This window comes from Cryptomeria japonica, chromosome 8 (genome assembly GCF_030272615.1).
Source record: "Cryptomeria japonica chromosome 8, Sugi_1.0, whole genome shotgun sequence".
Lineage (NCBI taxonomy): Eukaryota > Viridiplantae > Streptophyta > Pinopsida > Cupressales > Cupressaceae > Cryptomeria > Cryptomeria japonica.
Genome location: NC_081412.1, coordinates 303,760,830 through 303,783,198, shown reverse-complemented (window position 1 = coordinate 303,783,198; position 22,369 = coordinate 303,760,830). Strand labels below are relative to the sequence as shown.

Below are 22,369 nucleotides of genomic sequence, written 5' to 3'. Positions count from 1 at the left end.
TCTTGCCTTTACCACTTGTAGTCGGGTCTTAGTCGGGTCTTGGGGACCCGATTGCAAGTGCAAGTTGTGTAAGTTTTCTACTTGCACTCACCTCCACGAGATCCGATTTGCCCTCCCATTGCTGTCCAAGCTCATCTATAAAGAATCCTTAGGTCAGTCCAAGTTGTGCCATGGTCAAATCCTTCCCAAGTTGTGGTATGAGCATTAATTTTTAAGGCTTGAAGACTATGGAATCTCCATTTGTTGCTGAAGATGTTCTTACCCTTTTGAATTTTCATCACAGTGTTGCAGATTCTTGTTCGATGTCAGAAGAGTCGGCGTCACCTCCAAACAAGAAGTTGAAATACAAATACGACAAATATCAGAATGAGATTGCTCCCACTCAGGTGGTCTCTCTCATTGATGAGATCCGAGACACAGAAATCAGACACGTTGACATGTCCGAGTTCTTGGAAAGAACAAAAGGTTCACATACACATGGGATGGAGTTGCTCCTGAGCAGTCATATTCATTTGGTTTCATCTTTCCCGGTGGCTGCCCTAGAACCTGAGTTTGTGCTTGCATGCGCATCTCACTTTGATAAGGAGACTAGAACAATCAGAGATGAGGATGGGAACGTCATTATCAGATTGGATGCAGAGATTATTGATAAGATTTTCAAAGTCCTCGCAGCTCCCATGTATGCAGACATCACGATGAAAAGTGCCTTGGATCATTACAATCAAAGAAGGTCAAATTTCATCAAGCATATTAATGCTAAGTGGCTGAAGACTCCCAGGACTTGCTTTTCCAGATGGCCTAAGCTTTATCGTTGCGACTTCATTGAAGAGGTTTGCGACATGATCACCCTTCTCAGTAGAATTATGGGTTTGAGACACTCTAATATGTTTGAAATCTGGATGTACAAATATATTGTGATCATGAGAAAGGGGCAATCTCACATTTTCTGGGGAGAAATCATCGGTGACAACCTGTGTGAGCAGATGTCGCAAGTTCCTAATACCCTCATCTTCTATATGAATTCATACTTGGTGTACATTGCAGCGTCACTCAGACAATTTCTTGGTCTTTCTACCAAGGGTGACGGATCACTGGTGCCGGTATGGAAATATTATGATCAACTAACTCTTAGGCCCAGCAGGGTTCATTATAGAAGAGTGCAGGATGTGTTCTTTGGACACTTCATGTGTCTTTTTTATGAGAACCTCAAGAATAGAAGAGTCTCTGAGGCAGCCTGGAAGAAGGTAAATGAATATGGCTGCTTGTTTCTACAGTTTCCAACTTTCACCTACATGAGAGTTGGATGCTTTGAAGGTCAATCATACATGCTACCAAGGTACCCTACAAACCTCTCGCAGTGGCTTGGAGAATATCTTTGATGTGAATCCCTCATAAGCCATCCTGTCTAATGTTTCTCTTCCTGAGATCGATGCTTCTGCAATGAGTTTTGATAGGTTCATGACAGAAGCAAGTCATGAATTACCACCTGAGCAAAGGATAGTCGTTGTCCAGACAGAGGCTTTTCCTCAAGTCACAACTATGGTATAGGTAGAGCCTATTTCTCAAAAATCACAATTGTTGTCTCTGATGTGAACTCATTAGAACTTCCCCCATGGCTGAGTTCAATCACACCTAGAGGAAGAAGCATGAGATCTCTCCTGATATATTTGATTTTCGACAGATTGCAAAACTTAAGCCCAGAGTTGTTAAGAAGGCAAAGACAGTCTCGCAGGTGGTAGTAAGCAAAGAATAGAATGAAATATGCAAAAGTAGCAGAGCCATTACTTGAGGAGCCGCCAGAAGAGATGTAGCTGTCAGATTACAGGCTCACCAGGGTGGAACTTGGGAAGAAGACACATACAAGTATCATGCATGATGCCATGGATTCAATAGCCTATTTGGTCCAAAATTATGATGAATTACTTGCAAAGAAAAATGAGTTCAAAGAGAAGAATTCGCAGCTCGTCATAGTGATCCAAAAGATCACAAACTCTTCAAAGCAAGTTAATCCTTTGACCTCCTCCACCTCTGAATAATCTATCAAACAATGGAGAAAGATACTCAGAAAGCTAGAGCAGTTGATTCTTGGGTGGATTGATTGATTGATCAAGGTTCCCAACTGGTGAAAAAGGCATTGCATGTATTGAACAATGTTAGAGCAGCAAAAGTCAAGTTGAACGAGACTTTTGAGGCTTTTAATCAAAGTCTGATTCCAGTGGAGAGAAACTTGAAGATCTAGCACGAGATGGATCAGATCAAACTAGAAACTTTGTGCAACAATATGGTGATACCTGGCAGAGATAAATATATAGAATTTGATGAACTTTTGACAAACAAATCATTGGTTATCAAAGATGTTCAGGTTACACTTGAAATGAGTAACGAAGTCGAACAAGACATTCTCTCTGATTTTGACAAGATGTCTTGCAAACTCCTAAGTCCAAATGGAGAGTTGCTTGCAGCAGATGTGGTACTTGCAGAAATGGTATCAAGTCTTCGCCAGGAGTTAGAATTAGAACAGTTTACTGTGGATTCGATTCATAGGTTTCTAAGCTATCAAGTGTTTTTTGATAAAATGCAAATTGTTCTTGAAGAGCATAGGGAGGCAACAATAAGATATTATGATGTTATCATTAAAACTATTGCAGATGCCAAGAACACAGGTGGTCTTGATCCTGAATTGCAAAGATCTATCAGCACTTTCTAGTCTTTCAAGGCCAGAGATGGAAAAGAATAAAAAGTTTATCATGACATTTACTCTTTATTTTATGTATTTTGTTTTTGACAAGTTACATGTAGAAACAAATTTTGCAATTGCAAGCGTCACTTTCACTTGCATTTTTGTAAAATGTAATTACATGTAAAGCAACTACAAGTTGAGTTAGATTAGGACTGTGGTTAGAATAAGTCATGGTGGTTGAGAGAATTTCTGAAATTAGTTAGGATCCTCCCACCTTTTTTTTTATATTCCAGATCGTTTACAAATATTTTGCTCATACGAGCATCAACTTGAGACCATTACAGGACACTAATATTTGCTCATATCGGGCAACCACAACCATGACACTAATACTAGCTCATTTCGAGCAACCACACTAGAATCAACTTGTGGAAGACCAAGAGTCACAAATTAGAATCCACTTATTAGAAACCACCATTAGCTCATTTCGAGCAACCACACTAGAATCAACCTATGGAAGACCAAGAGTCACAAATTAGAATCCACTTATTAGAACCCACCTAGAAGCCAACTGTGGAAGACTAAGAGTCACAACTTTGAATTTCATATTAGATGTCCCTTTGGGATTTGAACTTTGATCCCCACAATGAGAACTCAATGTTTTAACCAATAGAACACAACCCCTTGGACATCCTCCCACCTTTTTCTCAAAGTCCCTCTCCTATATATACTCGAGGGTGCTCTACGTATTTTTTATCTTTTTGGCAAGCAAGTAAACTCTGCAGAATTTTGCACTTGTAAAGACTTTGGGCTTTGAAGTTGTAAATTGTTTATTCTCAAGTAAATATCAAAGAGTTGGAATTTCAGACTTTGTATTGAAGCCATACTTTGTGTCCTTTGTGTTCTTATGTCATATTGGAGCATTTCTTTGTACTTATTTGAGGTTGTCTAAGGTTGTTAAGAAGAGCTTCACCCCAAAATATCTGCAGACTTTGTGCTGCAAATACCAAAGGTGGAATTAGTTTAGTTTGTTGTTAGAAGTTGAAAAAAGTTGCAAGACTTTGTGCTTGTAGTAATTCCCATCTAAAGTAATAAGGTGTATCATACTTGCAGACTTTGCGCTGTCATATGTTGTACATTGTTCTTATTGTATCATTTTGAAAAGGGTAGATAGGAATTGAGAAACTCAAGACTTTGAGCTTGATTGTTGTTTTCCCGTCCCAGAGGAACTGACGGAAGTCTTTGTGCTTTCAGGAAACTTCACTTCCTTTCTTGGTTTCATTTTAAATTGTTGCTATTATTATATCATAATTGTTGCTTCTTTTCTGTGAAGAGGAAAGAGTAAAATCTTTTCTGAAATAAGAGAAAAGGTTGTTGTCCCATCCATTTTAGATTAAATTAGTATTAGTTAAGTGTTAGAAAAGGGGGAGCCTTCCCTAAATTAGGAAAGTTTATACTTATGTGTTGTGGTTGAAACCACAATTTTGCACATCCTCGCGGGTGTACAAAATTTTCAACCAACACAACGATGCAATATTCAGGGCTTTTCTTGAGTGAGGTAAGATTGTCGGTGAAGTACCAGATTTGAGAGTGAATGGAAAGTAATTGTGGGCAATAAAATGACCACAGGACTGTATGGGCACTATTCGAGTATGCAGACTCAATGGATTAATGCTGGCTTGTTGTTACTTCGAAGGCATATTAGACATAAGAGACGTGATCAAGATATTAACATGCTGGCCAAATACATCCACAATATTATTTAAATTAAGTAATTAATCTTGGCCGACTTGTTTCAAGACAATGGCAACGATGGAATTCAAATAAATTAAGTTTGGTTTTCTTTGCAAAGCCTACTTCTTATGAAGTAGATAAGGACAACGATTTGTTTGATTAAAGAAACATCTAATTACAAAAAGAGTGATTTTTAAAGACAGCAATTATGACAAGTGGCAATCACTATACATTATGTTTAAAAAAAGTAAAGGCAGCAATCATAAGAAAGACTTGTGCAAGCCGACTCATAGAAAAAGAATTGCAATTCATCTTTAAATGGTGTGATTTGTTCAAGGTAAGATATGCGTTTACAAGAGAATATCTATTCAAAAAAATACATTGGTGTTAAATGTAATCAACAAAAAAAGTGTGATTACTAAAAGATATGATGACTAAAAAAAGTTAAAGACAAAAAAAAACAGATTAAACAAAAACAGATAAGACAAAAAAAATAAAGGAGAAAATAAGAATAAAACAAAACAGAATAAGACAAAAAGAATAAAGCTTTTTACAAAAGCTTTTCAAGGGACAGCGATCAGCATTTTGAAGCAGCGACTATCTTAAGAAGTGCGACCTTTTTGGGTTATGTTTTATGGCAGCACTTATATTTTAAAGAAGGCAGCGATTAAGATAAAAGTTTGTTAACAAAGGTAAAATCCTTTATTAAGGATGTAACTCTCCATTTGCACCATTCATGAAAGGGTACGTGGATGATATAAAATAACAACGGGTGTGAGATATGTGAGGAGTATTTTTTTGGTGCATGTGAAAACATTGAAGAGAAAAGACAAATATAATACACAAGAAGATCTGAAATGAAGATATAATAAGAAAATAAATTTGCAGATCTAATAAGAAAGATTTCAAGAGATGAGTAATGTGTGAAGCAAAAAGTGTTGAATAAAAGGGTGAGAGAAATTAATGATATATCAGATCTACATATTCAGATCTGTGCATGAGGAATTAAAGGCAGATTTCTGAGTATGCGAGTAGATTGAAGCAGATTTGTGAAGAGGGTCCGTGCAAGGTTAGAGAGGATATATTTAGACATGATAAGAATATGAACATACATATTTCAAAGAGTACATACATATTTAAAAAAGAAATATTTATGAAGACATGCATGAACAAACTTATGAGGAAGTTATAGAAGTCTATCACAGATATATGAAGGCTTGTTTTGAGTGGATATAAGAGGAACTTCATAGCAGATTGTGAAGTGAGTTGTGGGGCAGATTCAAAGGTAATATAAGAGCAAATTTATAGCATAATTTGTGAAGAATAAGATCATCCATCATCAGTTGTAGAGGGCAGATTCAAAGGTAATATAAGAGCAAATTTATAGCATAATTTGTGAAGAATAAGATCATCCATCATCAGTTGTAGAAGCAACATTGACAAGTTGGAAATTTGAGCTAGTGAAGTTGGTACTTCATATTGGTGAGGTTGGTGCCTCGTATTGGTGAAGTTGGTGCTTAATAATTGGTGAGTGGTTAGTGTTAAAATAATATTAATATCTTCTATAATGGTCATCTTCTATTCTTAGTGGTCATCTTAGTTGTCAACTTATTTAGCTATTTAGCTTTTTGGTCGACTTATTTAGCTTGTTTAGTTATCTTTTTATTATTTAGCTTTTCAAGCTATATTTAGCTTATTTGATTTCACTTTAACGACTAGTTCTATTTATAGAACATCATCTTGTAGGCTCTATATATACATGTGTATATCGTTCAATGTAATTATCCGATTATTTGAGCAATCAATTTTTCATGGTATCAAAGCAGGTTTTAAAATTTTTGGAAAAATTTATAATTCTAAAATAATTTCTTATTGAAATTTTTTCAATGAGATTTTTCTAAAGTTTTTTTTTTGGGTGAATTGGATCGAAGTTTTTTTTCATGATCGCGATTTTCTGGCGCAATGTTTGTGTGCTAGGTGGATTTTTGCAGGTCTAGTTAGAGTCGGCGGACATTTTGTAGGTTTGCAGGTCTGAATCGCATTTTTCACAATTGTTTTGCAGAGCAAACTTCTTTTGGTTCCCGCGTTTGCAATTTTATTTTCGGCCTGCATTTTTTTGGGTCGCGTATTTTTTTAGCCGGCTTGTTTCTCTGTGCTTCACGCGGAAATTCCGCGTCTCCTTCTGGGCGACTTCCGCAACTAGGGTTTCTACTGACGGTAGCAGTCAACCATTCGTTCTCCGTGTTTTTTTTACAATCTGAAAACCCTAAAAAATCGTGATTGTTATCTGCGTGCGACGGCTTTGCTGGGCAGCATGGTTTTTTTCCCGCAATTTTCTTTGCTGGGCGGTGTGGTTTTTTCCCACGATTTTCACGAGTCTTCAATGGCAACGGCTCAAATTATTTTTCCTACGATTGTTAACTGGATTTTTCACTATTTTTAGTAGAGACAACCTGTGATTTTTGGGTCTCTTCCCGCCTAGGGTTTCGCTGATTTTTTATAAGAAAAATCAGAGTTCTTTTTAATTTTTTTGTATATTGCTATTTTTCTGGTTATTTTCAGAAAAATTTGAAATTTTCATTTTGCAGGAAATTTGATTTTCTGGGTTTGTCAGAAAATCTTTTGGGTTTTCCAGAATTTATGCCTTGGGTTTCATGCCAGCAGCCATTCCTTGGGATCTGTGCCCATTTTTTCTGATTATTTTATGTGACCTAGGGTTTGCAAGAAATTTTGATTTCTGGGTTTTCAGCAAACCTAGAAATTTGCGCATTGGGATTTGTGCCTCGAATTTTGTTCCAAGATTTTAGTTTTCTTTGTGCAGTTGATTCTATTCTAATTTTTTAATTAGATTCTTCTGTCTCCTCCCTTCACAAGGCTGACCTTGCTCAACCTCAGTTTCCGTGATGGCATCTTTGACCAACATCATGTTGGAACACAGTCAAAAGTTCAACGGACTCAACTACAACACCTAGAAACAACGCATGTTATCGATATTTGAATATCGTTGCCTTGATCAGATTGTTCTTGGCAAGGTTCCTCGTCCTACAGTAGCAGGTGAAGCTCAAGACAAACATGATACGAAAAATCGAGAGGCTGTCATGCTTATCAAGTTGTCTGTCACAAATGATCAACTCCCTCAGGTGCCTTCAGGTAAAACAGCTAAAGAGATTTGGGACCTCTTGAAGGATCTTCATGAAACGTCCGACAAGAGTTTGAGTGTTTTTTCTGAAGAATATGTTGTTTTCTATCATGATGGATGAAAAATCATCTATCCAGGCACATCTTACGAAGATCAAGGACATTCGTGACCCGTTGGAAGCCATAGGCCGAACAATGGTGGAAGAGGATATGGTAGTGATCACACTAAAAAGCCTTCTCAGATCCTACGAGCATTTCGTTGACACTCTCAATATCTCATCTACTAGTGTTGATCTGAAGTTTCCAGATCTCTGCAACAAGCTTCTACAGCAGGAACGATGGATGCAACAGTTTGGAAGCAACGCTAGTTCGTCCACTGAACAAGCCTTCACAGCTGAAGTTTTGGATAAGAACAAGGGTAAAGGTCAGTCCTTCCAACAGAAGGGGCTCCCTAATTATAGAACAAATAGATAATATTAGATATCTTATTCCTTTTAATTATTAAAAAAGAAAAATGACAGATAAAATCTGTATTCTTAGCTCAAGTATGCTTGAGTTATCTTAAATAATAAGATAATATTACTAATATAGTGGAATATTTCTCTCCACTTACCGTCTTTCATCTATTTTTTTTTTAGCTCGATGTAAACTTACAAAGTGGTTATTGCGGTCAATATCCGCAATCTTCAAAGAAGAAAAGTGTACAGTGTAACTACTGTCACCAGTTTGGCAATATGAAGAAAGATTGTAGGAAATTGTTGGTATTCGTACAATCTAGGTTGGGAGGGTCTCAGGAACAGGAGCAGGCTCATGTTGCAGAGCATTTTGGAGAGGGGTCATCCTTCTATGCTTTGTGATAAGCAAATTTCCTGTTTGGTTGCTTTTCACGGTTTTTTTCCTCAAAAATTGTTCGCAGGGTTTAGAATTTTTTCCTTCAAAATTATTATCTGTTGTCCACAAAGCTTGCGTGGGATTTCTAGGTTTTCATTATTTTTTCCCCAAAAATCATCTGTAATATGCAAAGTTTGCGTGGGATTTGTGATTCGCGAAGTTCTCTGGTTTTGATAGATTTTTCTCCTCAAAAACCGTGCTTTGTTGCAGTCAGTTTTGGGTCACACTGTCAAGGCGAACATCTGCAATCGTGGTATCTTGCAGTCTGTATAGAAGTTGCTGGAGCAATCAGTGCTCATAACTCTTTTTCAAAAGGGTTTGCTGATTTTTTCCTCAAAATCATGGTTTTAGGCTTCAGTAATTCGTGTGTGTCAGATCTCTAATTCGCGTGTGAGGGATACATTAGCTTGGATGGCTTTTGGTACTCTTGGTCATTTACATTCTGCAGATCCTGGGAGGGTCTCTGTAGTAGCAGATGGTCTTTGCATTTGTGATCATAACACCTGCAGTGTCTTCTATAGGGTATTGAGTACGATGACCATTAAGGGAGGTGTTAAAATAATATTAATATCTTCTATAATAGTCATCTTCTATTCTTAGTGGTCATCTTAGTTGTCAACTTATTTAGCTATTTAGCTTTTTAGTCGACTTATTTAGCTTGTTTAGTTATCTTTTTATTATTTAGTTTTTTAAGCTATATTTAGCTTATTTGATTTCACTTTAACGACTAGTTCTATTTATAGAACATCGTCTTGTAGGCTCTATATATGTGTATATCGTTCAATGTAATTAACCGATTATTTGAGCAATCAATTTTTCAGTGGGTGCCTCTAGTGAGTTGGTGCTCATGAAGTGAAGTTAGGGGTTGGTGCCTACAAAATCAAAAGCAGAAGTTCGTGCTCACAAACTAAGTTAAGGGGTTGATGCCTCTAGTGGGTTGATGCCTACAAACTTTGCAAAAGAAAAATTATATAAAAGCATTGATTTGTAGTTTTCTACCATTAGGGTTTCCACATAAACATTGTGTTATTGTGTTCTTATGTGCATGATTGTTGGAATTTAGCAAATAATACTATTGTGGTTGACAAAGTTTAAATTGGTGAAATTGTTATTTTACTGATTCACCAGCACGCCCCCGCCCCCCTATCAATATAATTGTGTGCTCTTCAATCTCACCCACATGAACTTAGGCGCCCAGCTTTGGATAAGAAGTTGTTATATGCTTTTCTATCCAAATTGACATGGACACCACTTGAAGATTAAATTCTTTTTACAAATACAAATTAATTTATTATCCGCATTATCCTTATCCCTCCATCATGGATAATTTACAAATAAACGAATGGGAATAAATAATCAAAACAAATTATTTAATCCAATAATAAATATTTTCAAGGATTTACAAGATGAATGGCACATATATCCTAACATTGTGGCCATGTAGGCCAAACTCACTCGAAAATTGTAAATAAGCTTCAGAGTTGCAAGTTCAACTACTGCAAGTTTGTACAATGTGCAGATTGTTGTGGGTTTGATTAGTGTAATTTCAATGTTTTTGTTACTACTGCAGTTATTGTTCCTACTGTTGCTACAACAATTTTGATGTATTTTGGGCTTCATTAAAGAATAAATAAGTTTTTATATTGATCTTTCTTTGCTGGCTCCATTTGTTAAGATTGGGTTGTCAATGTGATGCGTAAATGTGAAAAAAAAAATTGGGTTTGCAAGATCTGGTTAAAAATACTTAGATTTGAATATTATCAGCTAAAATTATAGCAGGGTTATTTAAGTTATTCAAAATTCAAAATCAGAACAATAAAGTTGCCTCTTGGGCCACAAACTTGTATAGATGCCATGGATGCAAAATATCAGGCATTAATAAGGAATAACACTTGAAAACTTATTGATCTTCCACGGGGGAAGAAAGTTATTGTATTAATGGGTTTTCAAAATCAAATACAAAGAAAATGGCAGAACTAACAAGTACTATAATGTCCCCTTCCTGATTTGTCCTAAATTTGCCTATGAATCACAAATGCAACAAATTAGAGTTAGGGTTACATCTTACCAAGCAAATTATAAATATATACACCTATATAAATTTACACGATTTGGGTAAGCCCATAACACATGATATTCATATAATATCTATAGCATCATTTCACACACATTAGGGTGTGGAAGAACAAGTATGGTAGGTCCGCCCAAAGCCATCCCACACTAAGCCCAAGAGAAGAACTTTGGTCCTCTTGGGCCCAGTGGCAGGCAACATGGACATCCACTCAAGGTCCTTACCTAATGGGGTGCTTGTACGTTCTTTCCCTATCCATACTTCATCTCTAAGGTAATTATCCATCACTACAGGTCCGAGAGGAGATCATATGGGGGTTCCTTAATTTACCCATCTAAGCCCAAGAGCGGAACTTTGGCCCTCTTGGCCCCAATGGTAGGCAACATGGACATCCATTTGGGGTCCCTACCTAGATGGCAATCCCTTCTCCCATATGGCTCCTTCCTTCCATATGTAATGGGGGTTTACATACAGATGTATTAAATCAGACATGTAATTTCCAGCATACAAATACACCTATACAAAGCAAATATGTATAACACAACATAATTACTCATATTGTTAGATACAAAAAATGGTAGGTCTCAATCAGTCAATAACAATCTGATCGATTATCTCTGCTGAATACACAGCTGCTAAGCCTGCTTATGGATTGCTGATTGCTATGTATTAGTCGATGTTGCTGAGGTTGCAATTTCTGAATATTTATGCTTTGTTGATCTGAATTTGTATTCTTCAATGATTGCTGAGCTTCTTCTATTTGATGCCTCTTTCTCCTCTGCCTGTTCTGCCCGTGTGTCCCCCTTTTTCTTTTCAACTCCCAATCTTAATATCTGTATGCCTTTACGTGAAGGGAGGTATCCCTTTGAATTGAGATGTCCTTATAAATAGACATGACCATTTGTTTAGAAACCTTATGCTTAATCACTTGCTTCATATACTTATTAATTTTTCCCTTTGAATAAGTTATTGCTAAAACAATCGCTTGTTTTAATCACAATTATAATTCCTTGTCTTTACTTAACACAGTAATTGCTGCCTTGATAATCGATGTTCTTCAGCCATATTTATCTTTAGCCTTAACATCATTGGTTCGCCCATGAACAAGGTTCGTATTATATTTCTTAGTTGACCAAAATGAATGTTCTTTTTAGAGAGATCCTAAGCAATATAATTGTCAGCAGTGCTATTCATGGAGTACAAAGCCCGACCCTTGCCTAAGGGCTATGCACAAAAAGAAGGCATTGACTATGAAGAAACCTTTGCCCCCACTCCAAAGATCAAGACTATTAGACTGGTTTTAGCAACGGCAACACAATTCAGTTGGCAAGTTGATTAAAGGTATCTTCCTTGATAGAGATCTCAAAGATTTCTATATGAATCAATGTAAGGGGTATATTGCACCTAGGCGAGAACAAAAAGTGTGCAAACTTGTAAATCCCTCTATGATCTAAAACATGATCCCAAAGCTAGGTACATCAAGAGTCATCAACATCATTTGCATCATGAATTAATCATATGATTCTGACCTCTACCACAAAGAGCAAAGGGGGCAGACTGTGATTTTGATATTATATGTTGACAATTCGGGCATAATTATGAGTTCTTAGAAAATGATGGATATAACGAAGAATAATCTCAAACAATTGTTCAACATGATAAATCTTAGGCTAATTAAGATAATTAGTTATCCACAATCCATAATAGTTGTTGTTCTTATTTCTGGATTAGACTGTGTATGTTTATTTGCATCAACGTTTTGGATCACACTCTGTGATCCATCATCAGGATGATGAAAAGCTCATGGACAAGAAAGATGTCTCCTACATTAGTGCCTTAGACTATAAATGTGGCAAACGATCTCAAATGAAATATGACAAGAAATTGCTCAAAAAGTTTAGGATGGCAGATTGAAACCCCGTGTTAAAACAAATGGAGATAGGCTACAACTTTGGAGACATGATCCATCACCTCAAGCAAATGCTAGTCTTTATTGCCAGCTGATTAGTACCCTCATTTACCTGAACTACACCAAGCCAAATATTACCTATGCTGTCAACTATCTTTCAAGATTTGTGCAAGAACCTAAGGCTTCATGGTGGAAAGCAACAAAGCGAGTTTTGAGATACATCCATCATATAATCAACAATGACCCAAAATATAAACATAATGCGCATGTTTCCTTGACAAAATACACAAATGCAGACTATGCAAGATCTGTGGACGATAGGAAGTCTATTTCAAGCTTTGCTTTTTTTTGGAGACTTGATATGACATCATGAGAGAGGAAAAAGAAAAGCATTGTTACTTGCTCATCCATAGAAGCAAAACATTGCGTAATAGGTGGATCTATTTGTGAAACAATACGGTTCTCACATCTTGACAAGAATGGATGTGTTTGAGAAACTACATACTGTTCTATTTTGTGACAATTAGGCAATGTTGAATCCCATTCGCAATCCATTTTTTCATGAATGCACTAAAAACATTGAGTTTTAGTGTCACTACTCCAAGAGAATGTCCAATAGCAAAAGATTCAGCTCCAATATTATTCAACTCAAGAAAATCTCTTGCACCAATGAAGTTCAAAACATTTCAAAAACATTTTTCATTTGTACTTTTGAGAAAATTATGTAATACGAGGGGATTGTTGGATTAATTGCAATGTCCCCTACTAAATTTAGGCCTGTTTTAACCATAATTAACCTATTTCAATGTACTTATGACTTAAACTAAATTGATTAGGAGACAATTCTATCTTAACATGAATCAAATCAGTGATATTCCATAGTTCAATCGATTAATTTATTAATAGGTAACTTGCTCATCCATCATACATCCATAATTCTTAATGCAAGTGTCAAACTTTGTTACTACTTCAGCTTTAAGGAAGAAGAGGATGTGAATGTTACCAAAGTGCTTAGATACCAAATACAATAGGTTCCCTCAAAGTTTACAGATCCAAGCCCTTACTGTTTCTTGGGACCTTGTCCCTCAAGGTTCTCAGGACGCTGATCCCCACCCTCTCTTGGGAATCATCCTATTGTCTGGATTTAGAATGCCCCTCTTTGGAAACATCTCAATTCCCAACTTCTTAAATACTGACAATAGTAACAAGAATTATACATAAAGAAATTCTTCTTACTGTTTATAAGCTCTTTCTAATTTACAATCTAGTACTGTTATTTATCTGATTAAGACATTATAAATATATACTAAATATTTTTAATTATTTTCAGATATTATTATAATATATATTACTGCAGAGTAGTTTCCAGAAAATATTATAATAATTATAATTATTATTTATATCATCAATATTTATAATGCTATTAAATCCTCTAACATCAGCAGGCTTCATATATCAAGCATACATATTAAGTGCATACCGTGCATACTACCCAGAACAAGAAAGTTACTGCTTGTAACTTAGTATCAGTTCCGACCTGATTTTATTGGTATTATTTGTTTTATATATTTTTTATATCCCTCCATATCTCCCTGTCACTTCTACATCATCATTATATATACGCTCACCTAACTCCTCATTAGAGGGACACATCTCTTCACAAAGGAAGAGTCATACCTCATAATTTCTAAGATTCTTATCTTGGATCGTTAGACTATTTGCGTTTTACTAATTATTATTGTTGGGTTACGATTGCTATTATATTTATGTTAAACGTTGCCTTCCTTTGTTTCTGTTTATGGAACCGGTCTTTACCTTAGTCACGGCAAGCTTAATTTAATCAAAGTCTTGATTATTAATCCTTAAATGTCTTAGATGCTCTGACCAGAATATGGATTTGTTTATTAATCATACAACTTAAGGTTTTAACGAGCAATTTCCATGATAATTTGATCTTAAACTCCTTAATGTAGGTGCTGCCTTCATGTATGGTTTATTTAATGGATGGGAAGGCAGACAGATCTGATTGTCTGCCACTATAATGTTTTATATTGTTTATATGTTTTATTAGTCTCATTAGTTATTGTTGCCTTGTCAATATTGCATTATGATTACCATGTAAATAAGAATATTAATATTATGTAATATTTAATATGTATTGTTAATGTAAATGTGTGTAATAATCTATTTATTACGTTTATAAAGCTGATTACATAAGACTAAAGAGTTTCGGTCATAAACTCATATAATTAAATAACTGATACATAAGTATATTCAGATATCAATCACTATGATGGAAACATCACATTAATATTGTAATACATATATAATAAACTATCACATCATTGTATAAATGTTAATAATAGTAATAACATATTATTACTATAGTTAGTTTGGTAAACTTAGTTTGGTGCCTGGTTAGGTATTCCTAGCTTGGCCAGTTAGTCTTTTTAACTGACTTATCTTTGTATATATTGCATTCTACCTTCAATAATAAATATGCTTGTTGTTTTGCCCAATTTTATATCATGAATTGTGATGACCATATTTGAGATGGATTATTGACATATGTAAATGCTGTGATTTGTATGGAATTATATTTCAATTATATTGTGAAATGTATTCATTGTACTGGAGATTGTAGTTGCTATGTGATGTACATGTAAAAAAGTATAAAGAAATTGGGGTTCTCTTTTGGGTGTTGTTATACTATAGAAAACACTTTTTTCGTATAAAAATGTATCAAATGTGCATCTATAATTTGAGCTTTTCAAGGTTCTTTGTGATTATTTTGACTTGATGGATATTTTAAAAATAGAAATTGTTAAAGCACGAATGTTTTCTTAAATCCTTTCCTGACCTCCATTCAGGTGTATTTGCTAGCTATTACAGATCCTTTTTGGAGGTGTATTCAGTAAAATAACAAAATACTTGAATAAAGTGTGGAAAAAACTGAAGAATAATCAATTCAATTATTTTGTGTCACCCTGCAACTAACAATATTAAAAAGAGACACATTTGGCAGCAACTTATTTTGGTCCAAGTAAATTCATACAAGATAATCAACTCATTTAGCAGCAGACTAAACAATTGAATTGACTTCAGAGCAGTTGAGTATAATGATAAGGAATAAAGATCGTTATACTAGACAAACCTCCAGAAAACAGTAAAAGTAATCTCAATATTCACTGCAAAATAAAGGATAACAGACAATTTTCCGTTTCAGCATGAGCAGAATATGGCAAGATTTCAGCTTAAGGAGTCACCTGAGCAGTCACTGATTGAAACTCACTGTATGAGTTTGCCTGACATTCACTGTAATATCACAATTCTAAGTGTTACACTAGGAAAGAATATTCAGCACACCATTAAAAGGTACAAATTTAACATTAACTGTTCTTTATGCAATCAAAAAATGCAGGTGAACTATCCTTTGGAGGATACGTAGTATCTGTTCCCAAACCTGAGAAAATTCTGTGAAGAAACAGAGGAGGCAGCTTTCAACAGGACAACATGTACACTCATATCAACCAATACCATATGAAGAGTGTCAAAATGAAGGGGGCAATAAGAATGCAACCCCAGAAGAGCCTTGGGAGGTACACGAATCTCATGAACTGAAGCAGGAAAGTTGTCCAGATTATATTGCACTTCATTCCTGAAGAGGATAACATGCATAGATGATTTAGCAGCATTTCTTTTTGCCTTATTAAGCCACTCTTATGATCAGAAATGACCTTCAACAACAATAGAATCTTGAAAGTTGATATTTAGAATTTCTATGTGAACTTTAACCTATGCAAATCCACAAAAAGGAAAAAAGTCCAAAATGTACATGAGAATTTGACATTTAAATTAAATTCAACTACTTACATGTCACTGTGTGTTGGAGCATACAAAAGCTCAAACTTTAGCAAGAAAACAACAATAGAATCTTGAAAGTTGATATTTAGAATTTCTATGTGAACTTTAACCTATGCAAATCCATAAAAAGGAAAAAAGTCCCAAATGTACATGAGAATTTGACATTTAAATTAAATTCAAATACTTACATGTCACTGTGTGTTGGAGCATACAAAAGCTCAAACTTTAGCAAGACAGGAGAGGTCAAAAATCTCTGCAAACAGCATACAAAAACTCAAACTTTAGCAAGACAGCAGAGGTCAAAGGTCTCTATGAAAAAAAAACTGCAGAGCCTCATTGGTGCCATGATAGCAATTTTTATATAAGTTAATAGAAGACCCTCAACATTTGTTATAAGAAAAGCACAGATTTCTGACAGCTCCTAACACACATAGAAGCAGAATGGAACAGGTAGCATTCCTCTCTGGAGTGGCAACCAGAATATAACTCTACTAGTGAAACTATGATAATAAAAGAGTTACACAAATTAATTAAGCATCGAAGAGAAGCCCCAAGGATGGATACTCTGAAAAAAAAGGCATGCCAGTTAAGCAGGCATCAAAAGCAACAAGGCCATAGATTTCTGATTACAAAGAAAACAGCTAGATAAACATAAATCAAAAGTTTATACTACTTTGTTCAAGTCAATACCTCCGTCATCCTTACAGATAAATTGAAAGATACCATAACTGACAACAGAACATCCTGCCGTGCATATTTAATCCGGAAAGGCCGAGTACAAAAGCTGTGATCAGCATCATTTATCTTCCACACTGCTGCAGTATCCTCCAAGACTGAATCCGGTGCTACACAAAAAACCCATAAACAGTTACTTGGATTTATGTTCTTGTAGAAACAAATAAGCCACAATAAGGACAAAAATAAAACAGAATTAAAGCACAAAAGGCCTGTCAGCAATAATTGGCCAATCTATCTTGAGGACTTTCCCAGTTTATTTTTTCTCTTTCCAAATTAAGTATTTCTTCGTCAATTGCACTGATCACACTAGCCACTTAAAGGGTTTTGAATTTTCTGATTGAGTAAAAAGACCCAAGGGGTTGTCATGTTATGGTGAACTGGATTAGGAAAGGAAGTGACTCAAGTTTAAATTCCTACATTGCAATAAAGCAACTACAATTCAACAGGAATGCACATGTAGTAACATTCCATGCTTTCCTTAGTCTTGAGCTGTTTAACATGTTTCTATTGAGGTGTCCCTATGTCCACAAATAGAGTATGTCAATAATCTTCAACCAAGAAAAATCTAAACATGGAGAGTACGGGGATGATAATAGAAGTTCAGGGATGAAAATCTGATTGAGATTATCATCTCTGGACTATGAATTAAACTAATACCCTAGCCTAGGAAGGTAGTGGGTAGAAGGGCACCGTTGTACTTCGATGCAGATAGCATCACCATTGAGAAATTACTCTCAAGATGCCTGGACAGCAGAGACATGTCAGGCATAATTTATATTCCATAATTATGAGTTGGATGTACAACAGGCAGCTCTTCCAGGGATTAGTGGTATCATTACAAATCTTTGCAAATGAATGAGATGAATTAACAGTAACTCTTAAGAGTACTAGAGTTGTTAACCAATGAAAGTTAAACATACCTATGGTCACAGTTCCTGTATGAGTTCAATCAAACCCATTTGACCTTAGATCCATGCCGAGAAGGGTGGTGACCATTCACAGCGCGTTAATTTGTGCTTGCAGTGTTAAACCTTGGCCAAGGTGGTGTTGTTGAATGCATGCAACCGTCTGATCATTAGTACCAGATACACCTCTAGTCAGGAGCGTCATACTAGTAGAGAGTTACCCTTAGTGTATGACCGACTAGTGCGTGTAGGTCCTAAACACCAAGTCTCATATGGCATTGAGTTCCACTTCCCGTTACCTCCCTGCAAAGGGTCGGGCCAATCGAGTCGGATATGGCACGGGGGACAAGTAAGTCCGTGGATGGGCGGAAAAGCACCTTGATGATACTTTCCCTCCTCACTGGTATCTTGATAAAGTTATGAAGTTGAGAATGTTAGCATCAAATAAAATGTACTCTCTAAACCCTCTCTCTTTCATTTAATGCAATGCTAGTTATTTTCATATCTTACATGTATGTTAGTTAAGAGTAATGTAATTACTTTCAAATATTGTTTATCTCAAAATAAAACTCTTCCTTTATATGTTATGTTGCAATGTTCATGTTAACGGTTATATTCATTTCAGCATGTTACTTTATGTTTAAATGCCTTATATTGTTTAGCAGCATGTTTTGTTTCAGCTTGTTACACATGGTATCAAAGCACCGAGTTCGACACTGAACCTAGGGCTCACCACAACAGCAAAAACTTAGGATAGAGAACTGAAACAAAATATTTTGGCATTGTCCAAGATGTTTCGCACAACAAAACATAAACAAGCACGTGATCCGGTGTACCTCCAGCTATGGAAGGTAATAAATCGCAAGTATGATTATTCATACTACTCTATGTCGTCTGACAACGAAACCTTGGCAGATGCCATGAAAAGGATTGTCAAGGAAAGACAACGTTGGACTATTGCCAAGAAGGCAACGGTACAAACCAAGATATTAGCCAACAAAGCACCTAAACCAGTTAAGACCATAACTGAGGAGATGAAATATAATACTGTTGTCATCCATCCTGACCCTGAGGAACCAAAGAAGGTTAGGATACCCAAACCTGGGTTCTGATTGGTACCTTTTTCCGATTTTGAGGGGTAGGAAGAGCCCATTACAGAATCAGACGGTAGTTCTTGACAAAGTTCTACCTTGTACATAATAAAAGACTAAAACCCCGAACTATTTTTGAGAGTAACTCTTTGATAGAGTTACACTATATATATTGAAAAACAAAACTCCCTTACTGCTTTGACAACGGTATCAAATAACAATTAAGATGATATATATATATATATAGATGTAGATAGTTAGATTGTAAAATTTATGTTTCCATTTCATGCTCTTATTAATTAAAGTAGATAGAAAACTAAAACTTCATATTCTGAAATATCAGGTTTAACAAGGAAACTATAACATGTCTCATCACCAAGAAGGTGGGGGAGAATCTGGAGGTCCGGAAACTTCAATCTATAAGTTAGACAAACTCATCCAGTGGGTTGAAAACACGCAAATCAGGCTCCAAGTCTTGGAGCAGAGGGCAAGTGGTCACACAAAAACACCCAGTGTTGAATATGAGTCTCAATTCAGAGACAAGCATACTGAGTAGGAACACACTCGTCAGAGTGGGTTCCTAGGGACACAAACCCACACCCAGAACCGTAAGGATAAACAGCTTATGGGGGTCATATCGGATGATATGAAGAAAGTTAAACCTCCACAGTATGATGGGTTTGAAGGAGGAGATGTCGCTGAAGCCTGGCTTACGAGCATGGAAAAATACTTCGAAATCAGAGATTACACCGAGAACATGAAAGTTGTTTGGGGAGCCTATCAACTAACCGAAGAAGCTGTCGATTGGTGGGAGAACAAAAAGGCCGAACTTGGTCTGAAATCAGATAACATAACTTGGAGTAAGTTTGTAGAGGTGTTTACACAAAGATGGTTGCCACAGTTATTTTTTGAGCAAAAACTGACAGACTTTCAAGACTTAAAGCAAGGGGAACTTTTTGTTCATGCATACTGGGAAAAATTCACACGTCTCCTCAAGAATGTACCTCACTTCCAAGTAGATGAGAAATATAAGATCAGGAAGTTCATCATGGGTTTAAATAACCGTATAAGAGGATCAATAGATGTCCTAGCTCCTACTACTATGGATGAAGCCTATGAAAAGGCTGTTAGGCAAGAGCAAAATCTTCGAAAGGATGATTCCACAAGAGATAGAAACAAGAAAAAGAACAATTGGGTATAGTCTTCTCGAAACTTCAAAAAGAAGGGAGATAAATATGGATCCAACAATAAAAACAGCAAAGGGTACAAAGGAGGTCAACAAAACAACCAAGGAGATAGAAAAGGCTTTGATAAACCCAGGAGAGACAACATGCAAAACAACAATCAGAAAAGAAAGGACCGCCAGGAGGTTGCTTTAATTGTGGTGGCGATCATTACGCCAACCAGTGCCCAACCAAACAAGAAGGAGGGCAACAACAGAGAAACCCACTACAACCTCAGCAAGAAATGTTCTAACAGAGAATTCATGCAGCAGTTGATAACTGTCAAGTTGAGTATCAGTTCACGCCAGTGGAGGCTGCCGGTACTTTATATGGTATTCCTATCACTATACTCATTGATACAGGAGCCACTGAGAGTTTTATTTCACCGAAGCTGCTTAGTAAGTTTCCTAGGAGAGTTGGCTATATGGCTAACTCATGGACTGTAGAATATGCCAACCAGTCAAGAGCTTAGGTAGAGCAATGCCTATTTGGGGTACAAATAGATTTTCCAAACTTCACCACCGAAGTTGACCTGTTTGTAGCACCGCTAGGCACATATGATATCATTTTAGGTATGAAGTGGTTGGGACAACATAGAGCAAGGATCAATTGTTTTGACAAGTTAGTTGAGTGTCAGGATGATTATGGCAATAAGATATTTTTTCAAGGAATCCGACGAGAAATCAGATTGTGACAACTTTCTGCCATTCAATTGAGGCCAAGCGAAAAGAAAGGATGTCAGGTGTTTGCAATAAAAATGGATGAAATCAATGTAACAAAGGATGTCAAATATTAGGATGATATGATGATGTATGAAAATTGTAATCATCATGCAGAAGGGTTTGGTGAGGATGAGGAACCAGAAGAGCCTTTCGAAGAGAAATACCCTTACCTTCGGGATTATCAGGATGTATTTCCAGAAGAACTACCTCATTTACTGCCAAAAAGGATATTCGGTTTCTCCATCAAATTAATACCAGGGGTAGCTCCAGTATCCAAAGCTCCTTACCATATGACAACGGTCGAGTTAGTGGGGTTAAAGGCTCAACTTCAAGAACTTCTGGACAAAAGATTGATAAGACCTAGTGTGTCACCTCGGGGTGCACCAGTAATTTTTGTCAAAAAGAAAGATGGGACTCTTCGAATTTACATAGATTACAGGATGTTGAATAAGTTGATAATCTGAAACAATATCCTCTACCTCGCATTGATGATTTATTTGATCAAATGCGTGGAGCAGCGGTCTTTTCCGAGATCGATTTGTGATCAAGGTACCACCAGTTGAGATTGAAGGATGAGGATATCCATAAAATTGCTTTCAAAACTCGTTATGGGCATTACGAGTTCACTGTTCTACCATTTGGACTCACCAATGCCCCGGCTGCTTTCATGAATTTAATGAACAACGTATTCCACAATTGCCTCGACAAATTTGTCTTGGTGTTCTTAGACGACATTTTAATATACTCCAAGAATGAAGAAGAACACCTGCAGCATTTGCAGTTTGTTTTACAATGCTTGCGGGAAAACAAGTTATATGGAAAATTATCTAAGTGTACTTTCTTCCAAAGGGAAGTACAATACCTAGGACATATTATTTCAGCCAAGGGAATAGTAGTAGATCCGGCAAAGATTAAAGCCATTTCTGAGTGGCCAACTCCAAGGAATGTGCATGAAGTCAGAAGCTTCATGGGGTTAGCTGGGTATTACAGGAAGTTTGTAATGAACTTTTTGCGCATTGCACACCCCATCACATCATTGCAGAGGAAGGGCAAAAGATTTGAGTGGTCTGAAAAATGTCAAGTGACTTTTGAACTCCTTAAAGAGAAACTGACCACTGCACCAATTCTAAAAGTGTCAGATCCAGATGACCAATTCTTAGTAGTGACTGATGCTTCAAGGGAAGGACTGGGTGGAGTCCTGATGCAAAAAGGACAAGTAATTGCCTAAGTCCAGGAAGCTTAAAAATTATGAGAAAAATTATGCACCGCATGATCTAGAGCTCGCAGCAATAGCGCATGCTCTGCAAATGCCGCGTCACTATTTGCTAGGCAAACCATTCGAGTTACGGTCAGATCACCAAGGGTTGAAATACATTTTCACTCAACCCAATCTCAATGCCCGG

General features: G+C 36.4%; 1 protein-coding gene across 4 annotated transcripts in view; it reads right to left on the bottom strand.

Annotated features, from left to right (window-relative positions):
* The window catches only part of LOC131060560 (uncharacterized), a 190,436-nt gene that overhangs the window by 81,599 nt on the left and 86,468 nt on the right, over positions 1–22,369 (bottom strand). For 3 of the 4 annotated variants that reach the window (XM_057993828.2, XM_057993826.2, XM_057993829.2), the window contains exons 3-6: positions 16,978–17,132; positions 16,476–16,540; positions 15,887–16,081; positions 15,690–15,738 (exon numbers count right to left, since the gene is read on the bottom strand). In XM_057993828.2, the coding sequence (XP_057849811.1) occupies positions 15,690–15,738; positions 15,887–16,081; positions 16,476–16,540; positions 16,978–17,132 (464 nt within the window). The remainder of the gene's footprint in view (positions 1–15,689; positions 15,739–15,886; positions 16,082–16,475; positions 16,541–16,977; positions 17,133–22,369) is intronic. The other variant, XM_057993827.2, reaches the window with a different exon arrangement.